Source organism: Eubalaena glacialis, chromosome 6, assembly GCF_028564815.1.
Source record: "Eubalaena glacialis isolate mEubGla1 chromosome 6, mEubGla1.1.hap2.+ XY, whole genome shotgun sequence".
NCBI lineage: Eukaryota > Metazoa > Chordata > Mammalia > Artiodactyla > Balaenidae > Eubalaena > Eubalaena glacialis.
The window spans coordinates 76,186,386-76,207,054 of record NC_083721.1 but is presented as its reverse complement, the minus strand read 5'-3'; the positions used below and the strand labels follow the sequence as shown (position 1 = coordinate 76,207,054).

The following is a 20,669-nucleotide window of genomic DNA, read 5'->3' as shown; positions in this document are numbered from 1 at the left end:
AGTTTGGCAGTTTCTTTAAAAGTTAAATATTTACTTATCATAAGATCCAGCCATTCCACAGTTAGGTATTTTCCCATAAGAAATGAAAGTGTACGTCCGTAGAAAGACTTGAACCCAAGTGTTCAAGTGGCATTATTTGTAATAGCCCCTAACTGGAAATAACCCAAATTTCCATCAACAAATGAATGAATGAACAAACTGGTCTATCTGGACAATGGAATTCACTCAGAAATAAAAAGAAATAAACTATTGATGTTCTTAACAAAATGGATGAACTTTAAAATTATTATGAACTTCGATCCCCCCAAAATTAACCCAAAATATACTATAAAAGACAAAAAATGCATACTATACAATACCATTTATAAAATATTCTAAACATGCAAAGTGGTTGCCTGAGGATGGGGATGAAATTGTGAGAAATTGAAGGGGAGGATTACAAACAGGCACAAGGCAACTTTTAGGGGTGATGGACAGTCATCTTTATTGTAGTGATAGTTTCATAAGTAGGTACACATGTCAAAACCTATCAAATTGTACACTTTAATTCAGCTTATTATATGTCAGTTTTACCTCAATGTTTTTTTAAAAGGTGAAAAAAATCTCCACTTCCCCACCCCTTTAAGTAAATGCACAGGAAAAGATACGTATGAAGATGAGAGTAGTAGGAACAATCAGAAATACAAATTTAAATCCTTTTCTCATTTCATATGGACAACACACAGATCTAAAACAAAGCGACTTACCTTTTTTCTCACATACAGAGACTGTAATGCTATTATGTGATTCAACTAAATGGTGGAGCTTTACAGATTGCTGAAAAAGAAGAACAGAAAATTTTAAAAAGCCTTTTCTATTTGAGGATAGGTCCCAGATAGTATTCAGTAAAGTGTTAGCCTTCTTTAAAGATGGAGCCAACTGAATGTACTGTTTAAAAACAAGACTGAGTAGCCTCCTACTCAACTGAAAAAGCAACCAACTTGTGGTGCTCTTCAGCCAGTTATAAGAAGTACGTGTTGTTTAATAGAAAGGAAGTTCCCAGCATGCTCTGTCCACTCAAAAGAACTTTGATCATTCAAGATTTATGTTTATACCTAAATAGTTTCAAGAACCAAGCATTATTTCAGTTTTGGGTTATCCCACATCAGAGTTCCTAATCTAACTTCATAAGGAGTTTGATTGTTCCTGTTATTCCCTCATAGTATTTGCTGTTTTAATATGTGAAATATACGGGACATTGAGAGTGAATAAATAAGAGGAGACAAAAATAATAATACAATTATATTTGATTTCACATTTATGAAGAAATTACTGTGTGAAAGACCTTTTACATGGTCCTGGGGATTACAAATTCCCAATCATTTAGTGTTTTCATTTTTTTATTCTGATTTTGTCATTTAAGACTCTCCCTTAATCTCCTAGCTTCAAATCATTTACAAATCTGATTAATATGTCCTAAGAATGATTAATAGAATCATATAAAGTGAAAGAAGTTTCTGCTATTAACTTATTCTTTTATTCATTTATATATTCACTCAACATTTATTGAACAACCTTTATGCTGAGAGGTTGGGGTAGAATGGTCAACAAAACAGATATGCTTCTTAGCATCAGGAATTTACAACCTACTGGGTAAATACATTTAATCAAATAATCACACACATAAATATATCACTGCAATCAACAATAAAATGAAAACAATAAGGTGTTTTTGGAGCATATATATAGCTAATGAACCAATAGAAATCTTCCCTGAAGAAGTGACATTGAATCAAATAGGTTGTTGAATCTATGTGTCTCAACTCACATAGAGATATTTGGACTTGAAATACATATATAAATTTGAAAGTCATTAGCATATGCCTTTAGAAGTCATTAGTCTATGCAGCATAAGAATAATGAAGACTCAATGTACTCGCATGAAAAGACCATCAAGGCAGTATTATTAATAATAATAGTAAAGCTAGGTAGGAAATAGTATAATTATGCTCCCTCTTACATAAGAAAGGAAAACAAAATATATGTATATTCCAAAAAAATTTTTGGAAGAATGCCCAAGAAACTAAAAAGTGGTTGCATAAGTGGAGGGGTGGAGGAAGAGGGAGCCTTTATGTGGTGAACATTTTCATATTGTTTTGATATGAGACACCCGTTTTTTAAAAAGCCAGGTAGAGGAGGATGAACTATAAAAAGAGAATGGAAGAGCAGCTAGAGAGGTGGAGAGTGTGTTGTCACTGAAGCCAAAGGGAAAGCTCGGGAGCAGTTAACAGTATCAAATGCAACTGAGAGGTTTAGTGAAGTCTACGCTGTGGAAGAAAGTATACACTGTGGGAGGGGAATCATGAAATCAACAAGCAAAAGACCAACCACTCAATAAAAATTAATGAGGGACATGAATACGGTTCACAGTAAAAGAAATACAAATAACTTAAAACATGAGCAAGTGCTCAACTCACAATGGAAAACATGCTATTATAGTTATGAAATTCTATTTTCATTTATATTGGCAAAAATAAGGAAAATAAACACTCATCTACTCTTGGGAGAAGTGTATATTGGCATTACTTGTTTAAGAGGCATTTGACAATGTCTAGTAAAAAAATATATTTAGCTTATGATTAAGCAATTTCAAATATAGAAAATTTATATCTCCTTATCAATACAGATGTTTTACACACATTTACATGTAATATAAATTATATATACTTGTGATTTATACATATATGCAAACACATATATGTGGATGTATGAAAAAATATATATGCAAATATCCTCAGTGCAGCATTGTTTTAATAGCAAAAGACTAGAAACAGCCTAAATATCCCTCAATATAAGACTGGTTTTAAAATTATGGTACATTTAGAGAAAATATATTTGTGCAGATACAGAAAGATATTTAAGATACATTAGGCAGAAAATGCAAGTGCATAACAGTGCATATAATAGTATACTTCCATTTGTGTAAAACAAATTAATGCATATGTGTTTAACAGTGCTAAAAGTATATAGAACATCTGGTCCCAGTGGATGCCTCTTAAAAGGAGACTCAGACACTGAAAGAACTAAGGTGGGAGGAGTATTTACTTCTCATTTACACTATTTTGTTCTTGTGAACTTTTTTTTTATGTCCATATATTACTCCTCCTATTAAGAAAAAAGACTAGCTAGTTTTAAAAAGTACTGTTTTTTGATTTTAAAACTATCTATGAGCCTTAGGATTATAGTGGTAACCTTAGCAAGAGCTGTTTGAATGGAGTCATAAGAAAGGAAGCCAGCTCCATATAGATGAGAAATGAGAGGGAGATGAGTAAATGAAGAGAGATGCATAATGAGCTTGAGAAGTTCTGCCGTCAAAGGGAGAAAAGAGGTAGAGTAGTAGCTGAAGTTTGAAGCATGGTCAAAAGAAGGGATTTTTTTCATTTGTTTCTGGTTTTTTTTTTGTTTTTTTGTTTTGTTTTGTTTTTAAGTTGGGAGAAGCTTGAGCATGTTTAAATGCCGATGGGAAGGCTCTTAGGGAGAGGGAATGAGAAAATGAGTCATTCACCGACCCCATAAGCATGCTGAGAAGGTGGAAAGGATGCTATCAAAAGCACAAGCAGAGAGCACCTCCTCCTCTGTAATGAGAGATCAGGTCAGGAGGCAGGTGGAGACAAAAGGCATCTGGCAGTAGGAGGCTGTGGAACTGAGCAAATTCCTACCTTATGATTTCTATCTTTGTGGGGAAAAAAAAAAAAAGCAATGAGATAGATTATCAGCTGAATTAGAGGAAAAGTGGAATGTGGGCAGTTAGGCATCTCAGAAACTTGAAGGAAGATTTGGTTTGAGAACTTAATTCTGGAGAATGGGAGAGCACATTGACCAGAGACATATAGAAAGCTTGGGCAGATGAGGTCGGTATTCATGGATTTATAGCGCAATCAACCAACCTGTACCGTGTGATTTTTTTCCCGGCAGCACCTAGATCCGCTTGTGTAGGCATAAAGAAAGCCAAGAGTTGGACTGGGGTTTTGACAAATGATTACCAACTAAACATAAAGGACAAAGATATTAAACACTCCTTATTAAATATTAAAGACTCCACCTCCACCCCTTTTCCACCATCTTCAAGACCCATCAGTAGTCTCTACACATATTTTTTAACTTATTCACAATTCATAAATATTTGCATTTTCTTCTCAATAATCAGCCTTAGTAAGCTAAAGAGAGGGAAAAAAATAACTTGAAAGGTTAGGGATTGGGATGGGAAGGAAAGGAAAGAACTAGAATTTGTTGAGCATCAGCTATTGTGCTAGATATTTACAAACGTGGTCTCATTTGTTATGGAGTGGGCAATGACTATTTTCCGATTATACTCTTTTCAAACAAAATTTCAACAAAGTCACAACTCTTTCTTTCTCAGACCATACGATTGGTGGAAAAACTCACCTCTCTGAGGTCATATACGGTCAAAGCGATGGAAATGATAGACATGATTATGATAGCAAAAGCATACTCCTTATAGTCTTCGCTAAACCACAGACAGACACTGAAGAGCTGAAATATGTAAAATGGATTTAAAACCTGTTGGCAGCATAAAAACAGGAAGACAAGGGAGATATTTAGGTTTTACACTTAACTATTCATTGACTTGTTTGTTATCATAATCATCTCCATGACATAAATCATCCCACCCAATATTCTTAGTCTCATTCTATTTATGCAGCAATTACCATGTGCCAGATACTGCACTAAGCAACTTTACCTGAATTTACTCATTTAATTCCCATAATTATCTTATTATCCAGAAGTTATTACTTATCTCCATTGTAAAGATGAAGAAACTGGGCCTTATATCTTGAGAAACTTGCCCAAGGTCACAGAGCCACAACTGTTACAGACCAGGACTTGAACCCAGGCAATCTGGCCCCAGAGCACTTACTTTTAATCACCACTGCACCTTATAATTTACAAAGTATTGTCTCATGTATCACCATGTTGACCGTCACAACAGTTGTGTGAGGAGTAGATATTATCATGTCCAATTTACATTGAGTGGTCTTCGGAACCTGACCTACTGGTCAGGTTTACAAAGTTAAAATGCTTTCTAGTTGTTCTTCTCTATGACACAACATTGCCATATCTGAAGCCATTAAAGTACTTTAGATTAATGTACGAGTTGAAGACTAAATTTTTTCATAAATAGAGAGCCAAGCTGAAAGGAATAATCTAGATAATTGAGCATCTAGAACACTATGAGAGAAAGCAGAGATTAACTCCAACAGTTGCAATCCTGCCTGGGATAAAAACATTTTGTGCCCTTACTCAAATTCCCTCTAGTTGATTTCCATCTTTCTAAAATAGGAACAGTAATCTTTGCCTCTGGTTAGGGAACAAGCACACAGAAACTTTTCTTATCAGTTTCTTCTGTTCTGTTTCATGACTTAAAACTTGCTAGAAATATTGAGAAAGTAGCTGGAGCTTAGTAAGTCTTTTTTAAGTCAAGGAAGAGTGGCGGTACCATGCAGGAGAGGACCCAGAATACAGCTGTAAGGTTGTAGTATCATAATAATCATGGTAAAATGAAAAATGAGCCCAGTGATAGAGTCAAACAGAAAAAATTCAATGTAGTAAATTATGGTCAAATCTTTCTTTCCCTCCCACACGCACATTGAGATCAGTAGAACTAATAAGGCTGAACAGATGTTTTCTTCCTACAGTTTTGGATGCTAAGGCAATTGTATATGTTACCCATAAGAAAGGGACTGAGTTGTTTAAGTTTTAATTATTATTTTAGTTTCACAAAGATGAGATGGGATAAAAAGTATAGGATTAAGAAAGAAAGAAAGAAAGGAAACCCTGTGTTCATATAGTCATTAAAGGATAAATAGACACATGAGCATCATATCTTATGCTGTAACAGGAAATGTGTGTGCAAAAATGGACTGCAAGAAACAGTAGAGATGTGAATATGCTTTGCATTCTTTTAAAATAGCCCAAATTACAGTTACTATTAACAAGTAGCATTCTTGATCATTTGACTAAAATCTAACCTTGTTATTTTCTAGCCAGCACCAAGAGAAAATACTGATTACCTCCTTGATGAGCAGTTTCCAGATGGGTGTGATTTCAACATCGATAGTATTTGGCCCACATATTAACCTCCTATAGGGAGAGATCACAGCTCACTCAGTTACTAATATTAAAAATGAAACTCATTTCTTACCCATTCAAAAAAAAGTCTATTCCATGTTCACTTTCTCACTTGTGGGATCAACATATGCCTCCCTTATTACATAACATCACCATCTTTCTCAAAATAACTGGAGAGGGGGAGGGTTTTCAGATGCAAAACCAATAAACATGATCATTTATTAAATTAAATATTTCCCTGATGGTAATTTGGGTATTTAATTTTAGTCATTGTTCCATTCAAGTAGTTTCAGGATTAGCACTCTCTCAACTCTGTCTCTCCCCAACTCTTGGCTCCATGGATGTGGGACAGAGGGCTCATTACAGGGGAACAGTTTTACTGATAAGGAATACCGGGCCTACTTTTCCTCCTCCTATTCGGTTCTGGGAAGCTGCAGAATTTGTTTTAATGTGAGTGAAAAGGTGTTGAACTCTCAAAAATAACTCCACAGTTATACCTCCCTTTAATTGAAAACTCAGAGATGTGTTTCTTTGATTACACAGAGCAATGACACTCTATGAGTTATTTTGCTGTGGGAATGTTAAACACTTTCTCTGTGCCTTCTACATAGATGCTCAGACCAAAGAGCTTAACAGAATGTAAATACTACAGCAGCGCTTCTCAAACTTTAATGTTCATACAGACCGCCTTGTGGTCTTGCAAATGGGAAGATTCTGATTCAATAAGGATGAGATGTGATCTGAGATTCTGCATTTCTAACAGGCACCTAGGTCATGCTGATGCTGCACTCTGAGTCCATTCAAAGAACCACCAAAGCTCTGCCCCAAAATGGGGTGGAGGGGAATGCAGTAATCATAGAAACTTAGGACTAGCAAGGAGTTTACAGAGTTCTCCTCCTCTTTTTAACAGTTAGGAAACTGAAGCCCAAAAAGGAGAAGCCATTTGCTCAAAGCCACACGATGAATTAGTGACAGATTCTTGGCATTCAACCCAATGCCCTTCCCAAACCTCGCTCCCCTGCCCAGTAGCTTATTTAGAATTGTGGAGCTACAAGCCTTGCATGATATTCTTCTGCTGCTCTACAATTATTATTTAACTATGCTGTCATAGTATAATACATATTTCCTGATCACAGTCAAAACTGGTTCAACCCTATTATTATAGTAACCTTGAGGAACATTATGCAGAGTAGAAAGATAACTAAGCCTATAGTCAGAGATGCATTCTTCCTCTATCACTTCCGTCTGTGTGACCTAGTTCAGGCCACTAAACCTCTCTGAGTCTTAGATTTCTCATCTGTTATACTGAGATGATGAGGATGTCTGTTCTAACTCCCCCACGAGGTTGCTCTGATGAAGTGAGATAATGCATATAAAAGCATTTAATTTAATAATACTAAATAGAGCATTACAACATATTCTGATGTTGACCAGTTAAGATAACCGTTTCCTGGGCTCTCTTTTTCACTAACTGGTGACAGTCGTTCTGAGCTGGTGTAGATAAAAATATACGTGGTACCTAATCTCTTGTTCTTCTGTTGTTAGACCTGATCCAAACTTTACATGTATCTTGGCAGAACTGAGCCAGTCTTCCAAAGAGCTAAAATAATAACAATGAGAAAGACATACTGAGCAAAATATTTTTGAAATAATATTTTTCTTTTCAGATGCAATTGCTCAAACAACTTACCCAATTTTCTGGAACTGTCCTTCCAAGTTGTTCCAAACATATCTTATTTTCTGCACTTTTATGCATCTCACCTGCAAAAGAAAAGTCCTAAGAAATCTCCAGTTTGAGGATCAGTAAATACATAGCAGTTCAGTGACTAAAGAAGCATTCGTGGAAGAAGCAAAGACAGAGCCCTAGTATACTTATTTAAGATTTATCCTTTCCTAACAAATCCTATCCTTGGCTACTACGCAAATGGCATTCTTTATTAGAAGTCATCATTCAAGCAACGTGTATCATGGGCCTACTACACGGATAAGTATATAAGTAAAACTCAGCCTCTGCGTTCCACTGCTTGATAACCAAACAAGGGAAGAAAATATGTTATGAAAGGGGAAACTATACCGTACAGTCAAATTATGCACATGTCAAAGAAATGAAAACATAATAAAGTAAAAATTATAGTATTGAAATGCTGTAGAAATACAGAGAGGGTAGATGACAGAGCTATCATGGAGAAGAAGAATCTGAGCTGCATCCTTAAAGGATTGGAAGAATTTTGCTCAGGTGAGAAGGGAAGAAGGCATTTCAAAGAGATTATACACAATTTAGTTGTGAGGGAGGGGTAAGTGAGGGGAGCCTATTTGACAGCAGAATGGAGAATGAGGCTGGAAGGATAAATAAAGACCAGATGATGCATCCTTAAGTGCTAGCATGAGTATTTAGAACTTTCTTTTGTAAGCAATGGATTTTCAAAGTAACCTATGGAAGAAACACTGAAGACACAGTCTAAAAGATTAGACTGGCAGCAGGTTCTAGAAGACAGTGAGATGGCTATTGCAAGAAAATGAACTCTAGGAAGCAAGCATCTGAGGGTGTTGGCAATGGAAAGAAAGGTTAATGCTTATGATGTAATGCCTTCTTGTTTTTGATTTCTTTAAGCAACTTTACATATAAATCTTAATTTCCATTAACAGGTGACCTAATTAAGTACAAAGAGAAACGGTAAGACTGTCATATTGTTATGGAGCAATGGTTATAACCTCATTTTGCCCATTGGAATCAACTGGGGAGTTTTAAAGAATACTGATGACTGGGTCCCACTCCCAGAGAGATTCTAATTTCCTTTTTCTGGGGTACAGCCTGGGCATAAATAGTTTTAAACTTCCTCAGGTAATTCTAATGTGCAGCCAAAGTTGAGAAACAGTGTCCAAGACTTCCTTTTATAGCTGCTCTTATCATTGTGTCCTTGAGAAATTCAATGAAATTTCTCTGCACCTCAATTTTCCCACGAATAAATTAAGGCAATTGGCCAGATCATTTCTAAGTTCCACTGCAACTCCTCTGAATATGTTCTATACCTATGAGTATTATAGTCTGTATAAACATTAGATAAAATCTAAAACTTGGAAGAGCATATAACAAGTGTTATATGAGTACATAACAAGTACATAACAAGAGTACATAACAAGTGCTCAACACATTTTTTATTAAATAAATAAATGAGTGCTTTTCACAACCACGTCAACTAGAAATAGAATTTTTTTTCTTTTTTATAAATTGAAGTATAGTTAATTTACAATGTTGTGCTAATTTCTGCTGTACAGCAAATTAATTCAGTTATACTGTATATACTTTCTTTTTAATATTCTTTTCCATTATGGTTTATCACAGGATATTGAATTTAGTTCCCTGTACTATACAGTAGGACCTTATTGTTTATCCATTCTATATATGCTAGTTTGCATCTGCTAATCCCAAACTCTGACTCCATCCCTGCCCCCTTGGCAACCACAATAGAAATAAAGTTTAAATCCCTAAGCTCCAAGACCTGGGTTACTCCAAATGACTTTTAACCTTGTCCAATAAATATATATATGTAAACTTACTGTGGTAGTCATTTCATGATGTATGTAAATCAAATCATTATACTGTACACCTTAAACTTATACAGTGCTCAGTGCTGTGTGTCAATTATATCTCAACAAAACTGAAAGAAAAAAAATATATGTGTATGTGTGCACCCATACACACATTCATAGTTACCAAGTGAGTGTATTAAATACTGTATTTTTTATTTTACAGAATGGATTTATTTCAATGTGTTGGTTGCAAAATAATATTAAAAAAAATAAATCCTATCTTCCAATTGACTTTCAGTATAAAATTGGAGTGAATTGCCACTGGGAACAATTCTTCCTTCACAAGCTACAAGTTAAGGTGAGGAAACATGACCAGCCTGGGGTGTGTTAGCTGTCATGGCCCATCTTGGAGTCTCGAGTTTTTTGCCTCACATTTTCCTTTCCTTTCCAGTATTCTCTACAATTTTACAAATAGAGCTAGACTGTGATCACAGCTACTGTTTACTGAGCACTTGGGGGGCGGGGTTCTTGTCTTTTTAATCATCCTGTGGTAGGACAGATATTATCTTCATTTCCACTTTGCCGCTTAAGTTCATTTTGATTAAGTAACTTGCCCAAGACCACATCTATTAAGAAACAGGGCTGGGACTTCCCTGCTGGTGCAGTGGTTAAGAATCTGCCTTCCAATGCAGGGGACACAGGTTCGAACCCTGGTCCAGAAAGATCCCTTGTGCTGCGGAGCAACTAAGCCCATGCCCCACTACTACTGAGCCTGTGTGCTGCAACTACTGAAGCCCGCAAACCTACAGCCCGTGCTCCACAACAAGAGAAGCCCCTGCAATAAGAAGCCCACTCACCCCAACGAAGAGTAGCCCCTGCTCGCCGCAATTAGAGAAAGCCCACGCGCAGCAACGAAAACCCAACACAGCCAAAAAATAAAATAAATAAATTAAAAAAAAAAAAAAGAAACAGGGCTGGAAATTGAACTCGAGCACCTCTAGCCCCCAAGTCTAGTCTCTGAAGGATCTAATAGTCAAGCTAGTCTCAGAAGACAGTCTGAAAATCCCATAACTTCCAGTATTCAAGTTGTATAAAGTGAGGGTTGCCTACTTTATTAATTCTGTAAGTTCAAAAATCCAAGTTAGAAAAAATGTAAAAGACAAATGATGGTAGAATGTGAGACCCCTGCTCAGTTAGAGAACCTAGATCAATAGGCTGTGAGAAAGTTATATAACATAATAGATACAAAACAGCAGATGAAGGCAGCAATAATGAGGAACAAAGAGGTTACTGATAAGTTTTATGTCAGGCCAGAAAATGGAAAATCCCATTATCTCCTGACAATTTCTGAGGTTATTCATCACAGAGTGAGAAGAATGACTCCATCATAGGCCTTTTAAATATCTTTGAGATTCCCCAAGCAGGAAACATCTCTGCCTGGAGTTTCTCGGCTTCCCTCTTCACGTCCAGAGGCTCTGAAAGCTGATAAGTGGATGTTAAGCATAATATTTGCAAAGGGTGACGTTTATTTGCCCATTGCCTGGAACTTCAGACCAAGAAACAGTAATTAGGAAATCAAGGATCAGCTGTGGGGTGATTTTCATCTTTCTGCTCAGAACCAGAAATTGTTTCAACCTCAGGCATCCCACTCTTCATTTCTTGTTGGAACAAGTTGTAAGAGCATCCTGTTTAACAGGTTAAGCCATGGGTTTCACTTTTGTATGTAATCCTACAAAATAGCCCTTGGAGTCTCCTCTTAGCCTACATTTGCTGCAGTCTCCAAACTCCCCCTATGTGGTCCTGAACGGTTATCATTTTGGTATTGTGTTATTGCTGTCATTGTCATCATTGTTGCTGTGGCTAAGCCTGTGACATATCTTCCAATTTTAATAAAAGTTTCAGTCCTTTATATGAATATAGCTCATTACCGCTCACAAATCACCTTATTATTCTTCTTTTCATTTTAGTTTCACGACAGCCCTGAGAAACAGGCAGAGAAGGCATTACTACTCTTATTTTATAAATAAGAAACTCAAGACCCAGGGAGGCAGTAACCAACCAAACTTCCTATGTTGTATGCTGGTAAACAAAGATATCAAGCCTGGGTGCCAGAACTTTCCATTTCAAGACCCCTGCCCTTTCATCACATTTTGTTTGTTTATTTGAACATTTATCCATTTGTCTGTCCACTTATTTGTTTGATGCAATTAAAGATGGTGGAGGTCAATAATATTCTGAGGCCATGTCCATAGGCTGATTTGGTTTGTCTATCCTCAGGTGAATGGCCATCTAAAAAAATTAAGCAATCTGTTGGTTGGGTGCTTCATCTCTTTTGATTTTGTTTATTTTGGCAGTTAAGACAACTGGGTGATAACAATTGACAGAAGAGAAACTGCTCAGCAATTGACTTTTATTGTTTTAAAAAATTGACCTTGAGCTCATAAAACCAATTTAAACAGCTTTCTACACATATATAGATTGAAGAGAAAGCAGTCTGTGTTATAAAATATGTTTTTAGTATGAATGTTAACTAGTCATAATCCAAGTAATACTAATTTAATATGATGGGAAAGGAGTAAACCAAATACATTTGAATGATAAGATCATTTTACAAACATAAACTTACTAGAATATTTTGGGGGGGGGGTTACCTTTACCATAAGACAAGCCCTGTTGCATAGATTATAATATAGGGCATGATGCTACTAACAGTTAATATGTACTGAGCATCTACTATATACCTGCCACCATACTGATCTTTGTATTTCTTAATTTACTGAATTTTATCAATTAATATTAGAGGTAGGCAATATCATCATTTTATACATGAGAAAATTGAGGCTCAGCAGAGTTTAGTAATTGACCCAAGGCTGCACAGTTTTGAGGGATGAAGCTGAAATTTGAATTGAGCTCTGTCTGGCTCCAAAATCCATGTTCTTCATAATGTCCTATACTGTCAGTTAAAGATTGGCACAGTGGAGGATCAATCCAAGAAGAAGATATAACAATTATAAATATATAACATAGGAGCCCCTCAATACATAAGGAAAAGGCTAACAGCTATAAAAGAGGAAATTGACAGTAACACAAAAATAGTGGGGGACTTTGACACTTCACTTACACCAATGGACAGATCATCCAGACAGAAAATTAATAAGGAAACAAAAGTTTTAAATGACACAATAGACCAGATAGATTTCATTGATATTTACAGGACATTCCATCCAAAAACAGCAGATTACACTTTCTTCTCAAGTGCACACAGAACATTCTCCAGGATAGATCACATCTTGGGTCACAAATCAAGCCTTGGTAAATTTAAGAAAATTGAAATCATATCAAGCATTTTTTCTGACCACAATGCTATGAGATTAGAAATAAATTATGGGGAAAAAAATGTAAAAAACACTAACACATGGAGGCTACACAATATGTTACTAAATAACCAAGAGATCACTGAAGAAATCAAAGAGGAAATCAAACAATACCTAGAGAAAAGTGACAATGAAAACATGACAATCCAAAACCTATGGGATGCAGCAAAAGCAGTTCTAACAGGGAAGTTTATAGCAATACAATCCTACCTCAAGAAACAAGAAAAATCTCAAATAAACAATCCAACCTTACACCTAAAAGAACTAAAGAAAGAAGAACAAACAAAACCCAAGTTAGTAAAAGGAAAGAAGTCATAAAGATCAGAGCAGAAATAAATGAAATAGAAACAAAGAAAACAATAACAAAGATCAATAAAACTAAAAGCTGGTTCTTTGCGAAGATAAACAAAATTGATAAATCTTTAGCCAGACTCATCAAGAAAAAGAGGGAGAGGACTCAAATCAATAAAATTAGAAATGAAAAAGGAGAAGTTACAATGGACACTGCAGAAATACAAAGCATCATAAGAGACTACTACAAGCAACTTTATGCCAATAAAATGGGCAACCTAGAAGAAATGGACAAATTCTTAGAAAGGTATAAGCTTCCAAGACTGAACCTAGAAGAAATAGAAAATATGAACAGACCAATCACAAGTAATGAAATTGAAACTGTGATTAACAATCTTCCAACAAACAAAAGTCCAGGACCAGATGGCTCCACAGTTGAATTCTAACAAACATTTAGAGAAGAGCTAAAACCCATCCTTCTCAAAACTCTTCCAAAAAATTGCAGAGGAAGGAACACTCCCAAACTCATTCTACAAGGCCACCATCACCTTGATACCAAAACCAGACAAAGATAATACAAAAAAGAAAATTACAGACCAGTATCACTGATGAATATAGATGCAAAAATCCTCAACAAAATACTAGCAAATAGAATCCAACAGCACACTAAAAGGGATCATATACCATGTTCAAGTGGGATTTATCCCAGAGATGCAAGGATTCTTCAAAATATGCAAATCATTCAATGTGATACACCATATTAACAAATTGAAGAATAAAAACCATATGATCATCTCAATAGATGCAGAAAAAGGTTTTGACAAAATTCAACACCAATTTATGAAAAAAACTCTCCAGAAAGTAGTCATAGAGGGAACCTGCCTCAACATAATAAAGGCCATATACAACAAACCCACAGCAAACGTCATTCTCAGTGGTGAAAAACTGAAAGCATTTCCTCTAAGATCAGGAACAAGACAAGGATGTCCATTCTCACCACTATTATTCACATAGTTTTGGAAGTCCTAGCCATGGCAATCAGAGAAGAAAAAGAAATAAAAGGAATACAAATGGAAAAGAAGAAGTAAAACTGTCACTGTTCGCAGATGACATGATACTATACATAAATAATCCTAAAGATGACACCAGAAAACTGCTAGAGCTAATCAATGAATTTGGTAAAGTTGCAGGCTACAAAATTAATGCACAGAAATCTCTTGCATTTCTATACACTAACAACGAGTGATTAGAAAGAGAAATTAAGGAAACAATCCCATTCACCATTGCAAAAAAAAGAATAAAATACCTAGGAATAAACCTACCTAAGGAGGTAAAAGACCTGTACTCAGAAAACTATAAGACACTGATGAAAGAAATCAAAGATGACAGAAACAGATGGAGAGATATACCATGTTCTTGGATTGGAAGAATCAATATTGTGAAAATGACTATACTACCCAAAGCAATCTACAGATTCTATGAAATCCCTATCAAATTACCAATGGCATTTTTTACAGAACTAGAATAAAAAATCTTAAAATTTACACAGAGACACAAAAGATCTCGAGTAGCCAAAGCAATCTTAAGGGAAAAAAACAGAGCTGGAGGAATCAGATTCCCTGACTTCAGACTATACTACAAACTTACAGTAATGAAGACAATATGGTAATGGCACAAAAAACAGAAATATAGATCAATGGAACAGGACAGAAATCCCAGAGATAAACCCACGCATATATGGTTAACTAATCTATGATAAAGGAGGCAAGGATATACAATAGAGAAAAGACATTCTCTTCAATAAGTGGTTCTGGGAAAACTGGACAGCTGCATGTAAAAGAATGAAATTAGAACACTCCCTAACACCATACACAAAAATAAACTCAAGATGGATTAAAGACCTAAACGTAAGGCCAGACACTATAAAACTCTTACAGGAAAACATAAGAAGAACACTTTTTGACATAAATCACAGCAAGATCTGTTTTGACCCCCCTCCTAGAGTAATGGAAATAAAAACAAAAATTAAAAAATTGGACCTAATGAAATTTAAAAGCTTTTGCACAACAAAGGAAACTATAAACAAGACAAAAAGACAACCCTCAGAATGGGAGAAAATATTTGCAAATGAATCAATGGACAAGGGATTAATCTCCAAAATATATAAACAGTTCATGCAGCTCAATATTAAAAAAACAAACAACCCAATCAAAAAATGGGCAGAAGATCTAAACAGACATCTCTCCAAAGAAGATATACAGATGGCCAAAAGGCACATGAAAAGCTGTTCAGCATCACTGGTTATTAGAGAAATGCAAATCAAAACTACAATGAGGTATCACCTCACACCGGTTAGAATGGGCATCATCAGAAAATCTACAAACAACAAATGCTGGAGAGGGTGTGGAGGAAAGGGAACCCTCGTGCACTGTTGGTGGGAATGTAAATTGATACAGCTACTATGGAGAACAGTATGGAGGTTCCTTAAAAAACTAAAAATAGAATTACCATATGACCCAGCAATCCCACTACTGGGCATATACCCAGGGAAAACCATAATTCAAAAAGTCACATGCACCCCAGTGTTTATTGCAGCACTATTTACAATAGCCAGGTCATGGAAGCAACCTAAATGCCCATCGACAGAATGGATAAAGAAGATGTGGTACATGTATACAGTGGAATATTACTCAGCCATAAAAAGGAATGAAACTGGGTCATTTGTAGAGATGTGGATGGATCTAGAGACTGTCATACAGAGAGAAGAAAGTCAGAAAGAGAAAAACAAATATTGTATATTAATGCATATATGTGGAGTCTAGAAAAATGGTACAGATGAACCGGTTTGCAAGGCAGAAATAGAGACACAGATGTAGAGAACAAATGTATGGACACCAAGGGGGGAAAGTTGTGTGTGTGGGGGTGGGGGAGTGGGATGAATTGGGAGATTGAGATTGACATATATACACTAATATGTATAAAATAGATAACTAATAAGAACCTGCTATATAAAAAATAAATAAATAAAATAAAATTCAAATAAAAAAAAGAGCTTACAAGTAGATAAAAAAGAAGATTGGCACAGTGGAGGAACTGAATTTAATCTTTTTGTATTGAAGTATAGTAGCTGTACAATATTATATAATTACAGGTGTACAATATAGTGATTCACAATTTTTAAAGGTTATATTCCATTTATTGTTATTCTAAAGTTTTGGCTATATATAAATTTAATCTTGTACTTGGAGGGAAAAATGATTAAATTTCTTTAGCACCTGCAGGAGCCATAAATGTACTTACCTTTAGGTCTGGCTTTCTTATGGCTCTATTTATGATATATTCCTCATCTGTGATGAGAGGGTGGTCAGGAATGAGCTGAAATGCACTGTTCAATGCTGACAGGCAGATCCACACTACCTTTTTCCAAGAGTAAGTTTGGAATTCATCCTGAGGAAATAAACACCGAAACCGCCGTGAAGTTAAGAGAGGTCATCAGTCTAAAATTCAACCTGAAAAACATCATTTTAATATAATTCTGTATGTTTACAGAGTTAAACATTCTTGACAGAGTCCTATGCCTTTGAAATCTGGTAGATCTAGAGCCTTGAGGGGAAAAGTCTTGCCATCACTTACTGAGGAATCAGGATGTGAATACTGGCACACACAACAACGCGCAAGAGTCATGAGGCAGATGCTCAGGTAAGAGCTAGTTTTCCCTATTACCCTCCAACCATGGGGCCACGGCCAGATACAAATTTCACAGGGGATGAAAAAAAAAAAGCAAGCATTCCAAAGTGTTTCTGTAGGTCTCAAGGGTTAGGAGACCAGGTCAACAGAACCATTCCCATGTTTTGAGGCTTAACAATTCCACCTCTTCCAGAACAACCTCTTTAACACCCTCTTGGGTTGGGGGGGGTGTGGTTTGGGGGACTGTCACTATACTAATTCTGAAAGATTGTCACTGCCCTTCTCTTGTGCTCCCAATTACCTTCTGCCTTGCATTCTCTTAGTTCTTCTAGACTATCTTGAAGGTAAGGACCATGTTTTACTGTCCCTTATATCCCATCCACATGGGGAATTTTGATCTGCTCAGTGAAAATCTGATGAATGGATGGGAAAAATACTGAAAATATGAACTGAGCATGCCCAAGGGTAATTGTCAAGATGTTAGCACAGGTAGCATTGAGGAAGGTATCTTCATGCGTGACCCTAATTGAAGCTGCTTCCCTTTGCAGTTCACTGATGACTCCAACACAGAAAAAAACTAGAGGGAGCAGCGCTGGATTGAGTAACAGGTACCACAATGGTCCCTTAGAGACGGATGTGATAATAATAGTTTACTATCTGAATGGGTAAATGCCACACATAAATTCCACTCGGATGTCTGGTAAACCTTGGGAGCTAGGAAGAATGGCCAGGGAAGTCAAGCCTGGGAAACAATTTGATGTGTGGGAATGTAGGTCAGAACCAGGGATTGTCTCCACCAAACCCACTTTTGCCATGAAGAGTGTCTGAGCTGACTCTGCAAAAGGTAGGGAGAAGGGTTAGTAGTTGTAGCTAATCTCTTACATTGATTCTCCTCAGGAGAGGCCCACCTCCATGCCTTTGCTCCTGCTGCTTCCTCAGCCTGGAATGCGCATCCTTCTCTCCTCTCTTTAAGTCTTCATGGGGCTAGATCTTTTTTTTTAATAAATTTAACACGATTACAACAAATAAGTGTTTTTTCACTAGTCAATGATTTTTAAATGCATACAGCAGTCAAGATGGCCTTGCCTCTAGGAACAGCTTGCAAGTTTAACAAAACCTCAAGACCACCCACATTCCCCCATGCTGTAGACCATGATGGTTTGAGTAGTTCTAAGTAGGACAACCTCTGAAGACCTACTTTGGTGGATATTAATATTTAATATCCCTTTTTACATCACTGTTGAACTTCTTTGCCATTTGTTTGCACAGTCGTCCGGGTTTGGGCTATTTCTGCTTCATTCTGAATACCACCAGGTCTCTAGTTGCTTTGCAACTGGATTCTCTTTTTTTTGGCCACACCATGCAGCTTGTGGGATCTTAGTTCCCCAATCAGGGATCGAACCCAGGCCCTGGGCAGTGACAGAGCAGGAGTCCTAACCGCTGGACCACCAGGGATGTCCCATGTACCCAATTCTTTAATATATTTTTGAAGTGAACAAAAGATAGTTGGAGGGCAGAAGATGAGTTTTATGTATCTCTTTTATCCCACAAAGAAATCCAGGTCTGTGTACACTTAGGTTATGAAAGAAAATAACTGAACTAAAACACCATTGGGGCTACATCTTCCCTTAGTATTATATACCACTATCATTCTTTCAATTCCCTCCAACCAAGACCAACTGATAACTTCTTCCAAGAGGTTAATATGTGCAAATATCTGTGCCCTTGTTTTCTAACCTTACTCAAATGTATAAACTTCCTTCCCAACAGGACAAATCACAAAATATTAGAATGCCAGATATTTACACCCTGGGAATATGATAGGGATAAGTATTATTCAGTTAATACATAGCCAGCAAAAACAAGTCTAAAATAACAAGAATTTTTTTAAAGGTACTCAAATAAGTCTCAAATTTTAATAAAATCCTCTATAAACACATTTATTTGCTACTGAAAATTGAAACAGCACATCAAAAATTTTTATTACAATTCAACACGCTGTTCTAACAATGCTGTGGTCAAGCCACCCAACGTTTTCTTCACTTTCCTTCCACACAAGTTAATTTGTTTCACAAAGTGGAACTAAAATATATTCAAGTCATTCAAATGCAAGCTACATAGATTCCTTATAAGTTACTGTATTAAGGTAGAAAAGAGATGCAAGAAAAAAGGACATCACAGAACTTGTAATATAGGTTATCAAAATATTGGTACACAATCTTTCCCAAGCTTCATAATGATCCTAAAATTACCAGGAAGAAAAAATAGTACAAGAATAAGGTTTATGGCTCCTTCGACTCCATGTCATAATTACTGTAATACTTACTGTTGTAATAATTCTCATAATTATCCTCAGAAGGATCTCTATGAAACCGGCAAAAACGACAGCTACTTCTAAATCTTTGCCCTCTTGACTGAGTCTCAACATCATTCTGCCATGGTTCTCTTTGAGAGTCAGACCAAGGAACTCCTTTGCCGTAGCGTTTTTTAATAGACTGAATCAATTGAAAAACTGATTGTTCTATCTTATCTCTCCGATCAGTTAACACGGTCCTCACCCCTCTCCTATAGGGTATGGTTTCACCAAGTAACCGCCCAGTTGGTTGAGGCAGACATTCTGGTAGAATGTATGGCAGTTTGATACTAGGGTTGGGCGTCAGGTTACTGAGGTTCTTTATTAACACTTCAGACATAGGTTGAGAGGCAGCTGGAACTGCCTGGGAATTTTCATCAATGGACGTTTGAGGAGACTCCAGGGTACAGGTTGGGTTAACCTCAGATGAATCCATTGGGAGTCTTGTCATAGCTTGAAGCTCCTCCTAGACCTTTGGGTTCCAGTGGCGGGTGATGCTTTAGACTCAAATTGCTACAAAGCAGCCTGGAAGAACTATAGAGCTAAGAAAGAGGGAGAAAAATCCAAGCTGACACACGGTGGTGAGAGAAAAATCCAACCTCATGGGGCTAGATCTTAACCATCCTTCAGGGTCTGGCTCAAAGTTCATGTCATGGGAACCTCCCTAATTTCTCTGGGTGATCTGTCCTCTAAACCATCAGGGTATTTGAGATTCTCACCACATTCTACCTCATGGCATTGCCCTTTGCCCCCTCACCTTATCATTCCTCTTGGACTGTGGGTGGGTAGGGATCATGTTTGATGGATGTCTGTGCTCCAGCCAGGCCTGGCACAGATTCTGAGAGAGAGAGAGGGAGAGGGAGAGAGCAGTGAGAAAAGGGAGAGGAGAGGGGAAAGCAAAGCAAAGGAAGTAGGGAGGGGAGGGAAAGGGAGAGGAAAGGGGGGAAAGTGAAGGAGGATATGGAAAGAACAGAAAAAGAAAGGAAAGGAGAGGTGGGAGAGTGAGGAGGGGAAGGGGAAAAAAACCTTAGTAGAAATTTGGAAGTTAATGAATTAATTTTAAAAACCAGTAAAATTGGCTACTACCGCATTTTTTGAAAAGATGACTAAATTAAATCAAATCAAATTTTCATGGAGTTACCTTCAAAGCCTAAGAATGACCAAAGATGGCTACATTTCCAATGACTAAGCCACTGAACTTGTGGACATGTTCTAGATATTGTGGAATGTGCCAACAACTCCCTAGAACACACCTTGACATAGCTCAGCATTATACAGCTTTGCCTTTGACCACATCAAAAGGT

The 20,669-nt window shown here is 36.7% G+C and overlaps 2 protein-coding genes across 2 annotated transcripts in view; both read right to left on the bottom strand.

Annotated features, from left to right (window-relative positions):
• The window catches only part of ATP13A4 (ATPase 13A4), a gene marked incomplete at its 5' end in the record, with an annotated part of 80,287 nt that extends 62,348 nt beyond the window's left edge, over nt 1–17,939 (bottom strand). The window contains 7 exons of the mRNA XM_061193263.1: nt 747–816; nt 4,426–4,560; nt 6,072–6,141; nt 7,649–7,729; nt 7,820–7,890; nt 16,626–16,772; nt 17,895–17,939. Coding sequence (XP_061049246.1) covers nt 747–816; nt 4,426–4,560; nt 6,072–6,141; nt 7,649–7,729; nt 7,820–7,890; nt 16,626–16,772; nt 17,895–17,939 — 619 coding nt within the window. The remainder of the gene's footprint in view (nt 1–746; nt 817–4,425; nt 4,561–6,071; nt 6,142–7,648; nt 7,730–7,819; nt 7,891–16,625; nt 16,773–17,894) is intronic.
• A 1,355-nt stretch (nt 17,940–19,294) lies between these two features.
• LOC133093774 (developmental pluripotency-associated protein 3-like) lies at nt 19,295–19,801 on the bottom strand. Its single transcript, XM_061193737.1, has one exon. It carries the CDS (start codon nt 19,799–19,801, stop codon nt 19,295–19,297), a length of 507 nt encoding a protein of 168 aa, XP_061049720.1.
• Nucleotides 19,802–20,669: the final 868 nt, after the last annotated feature.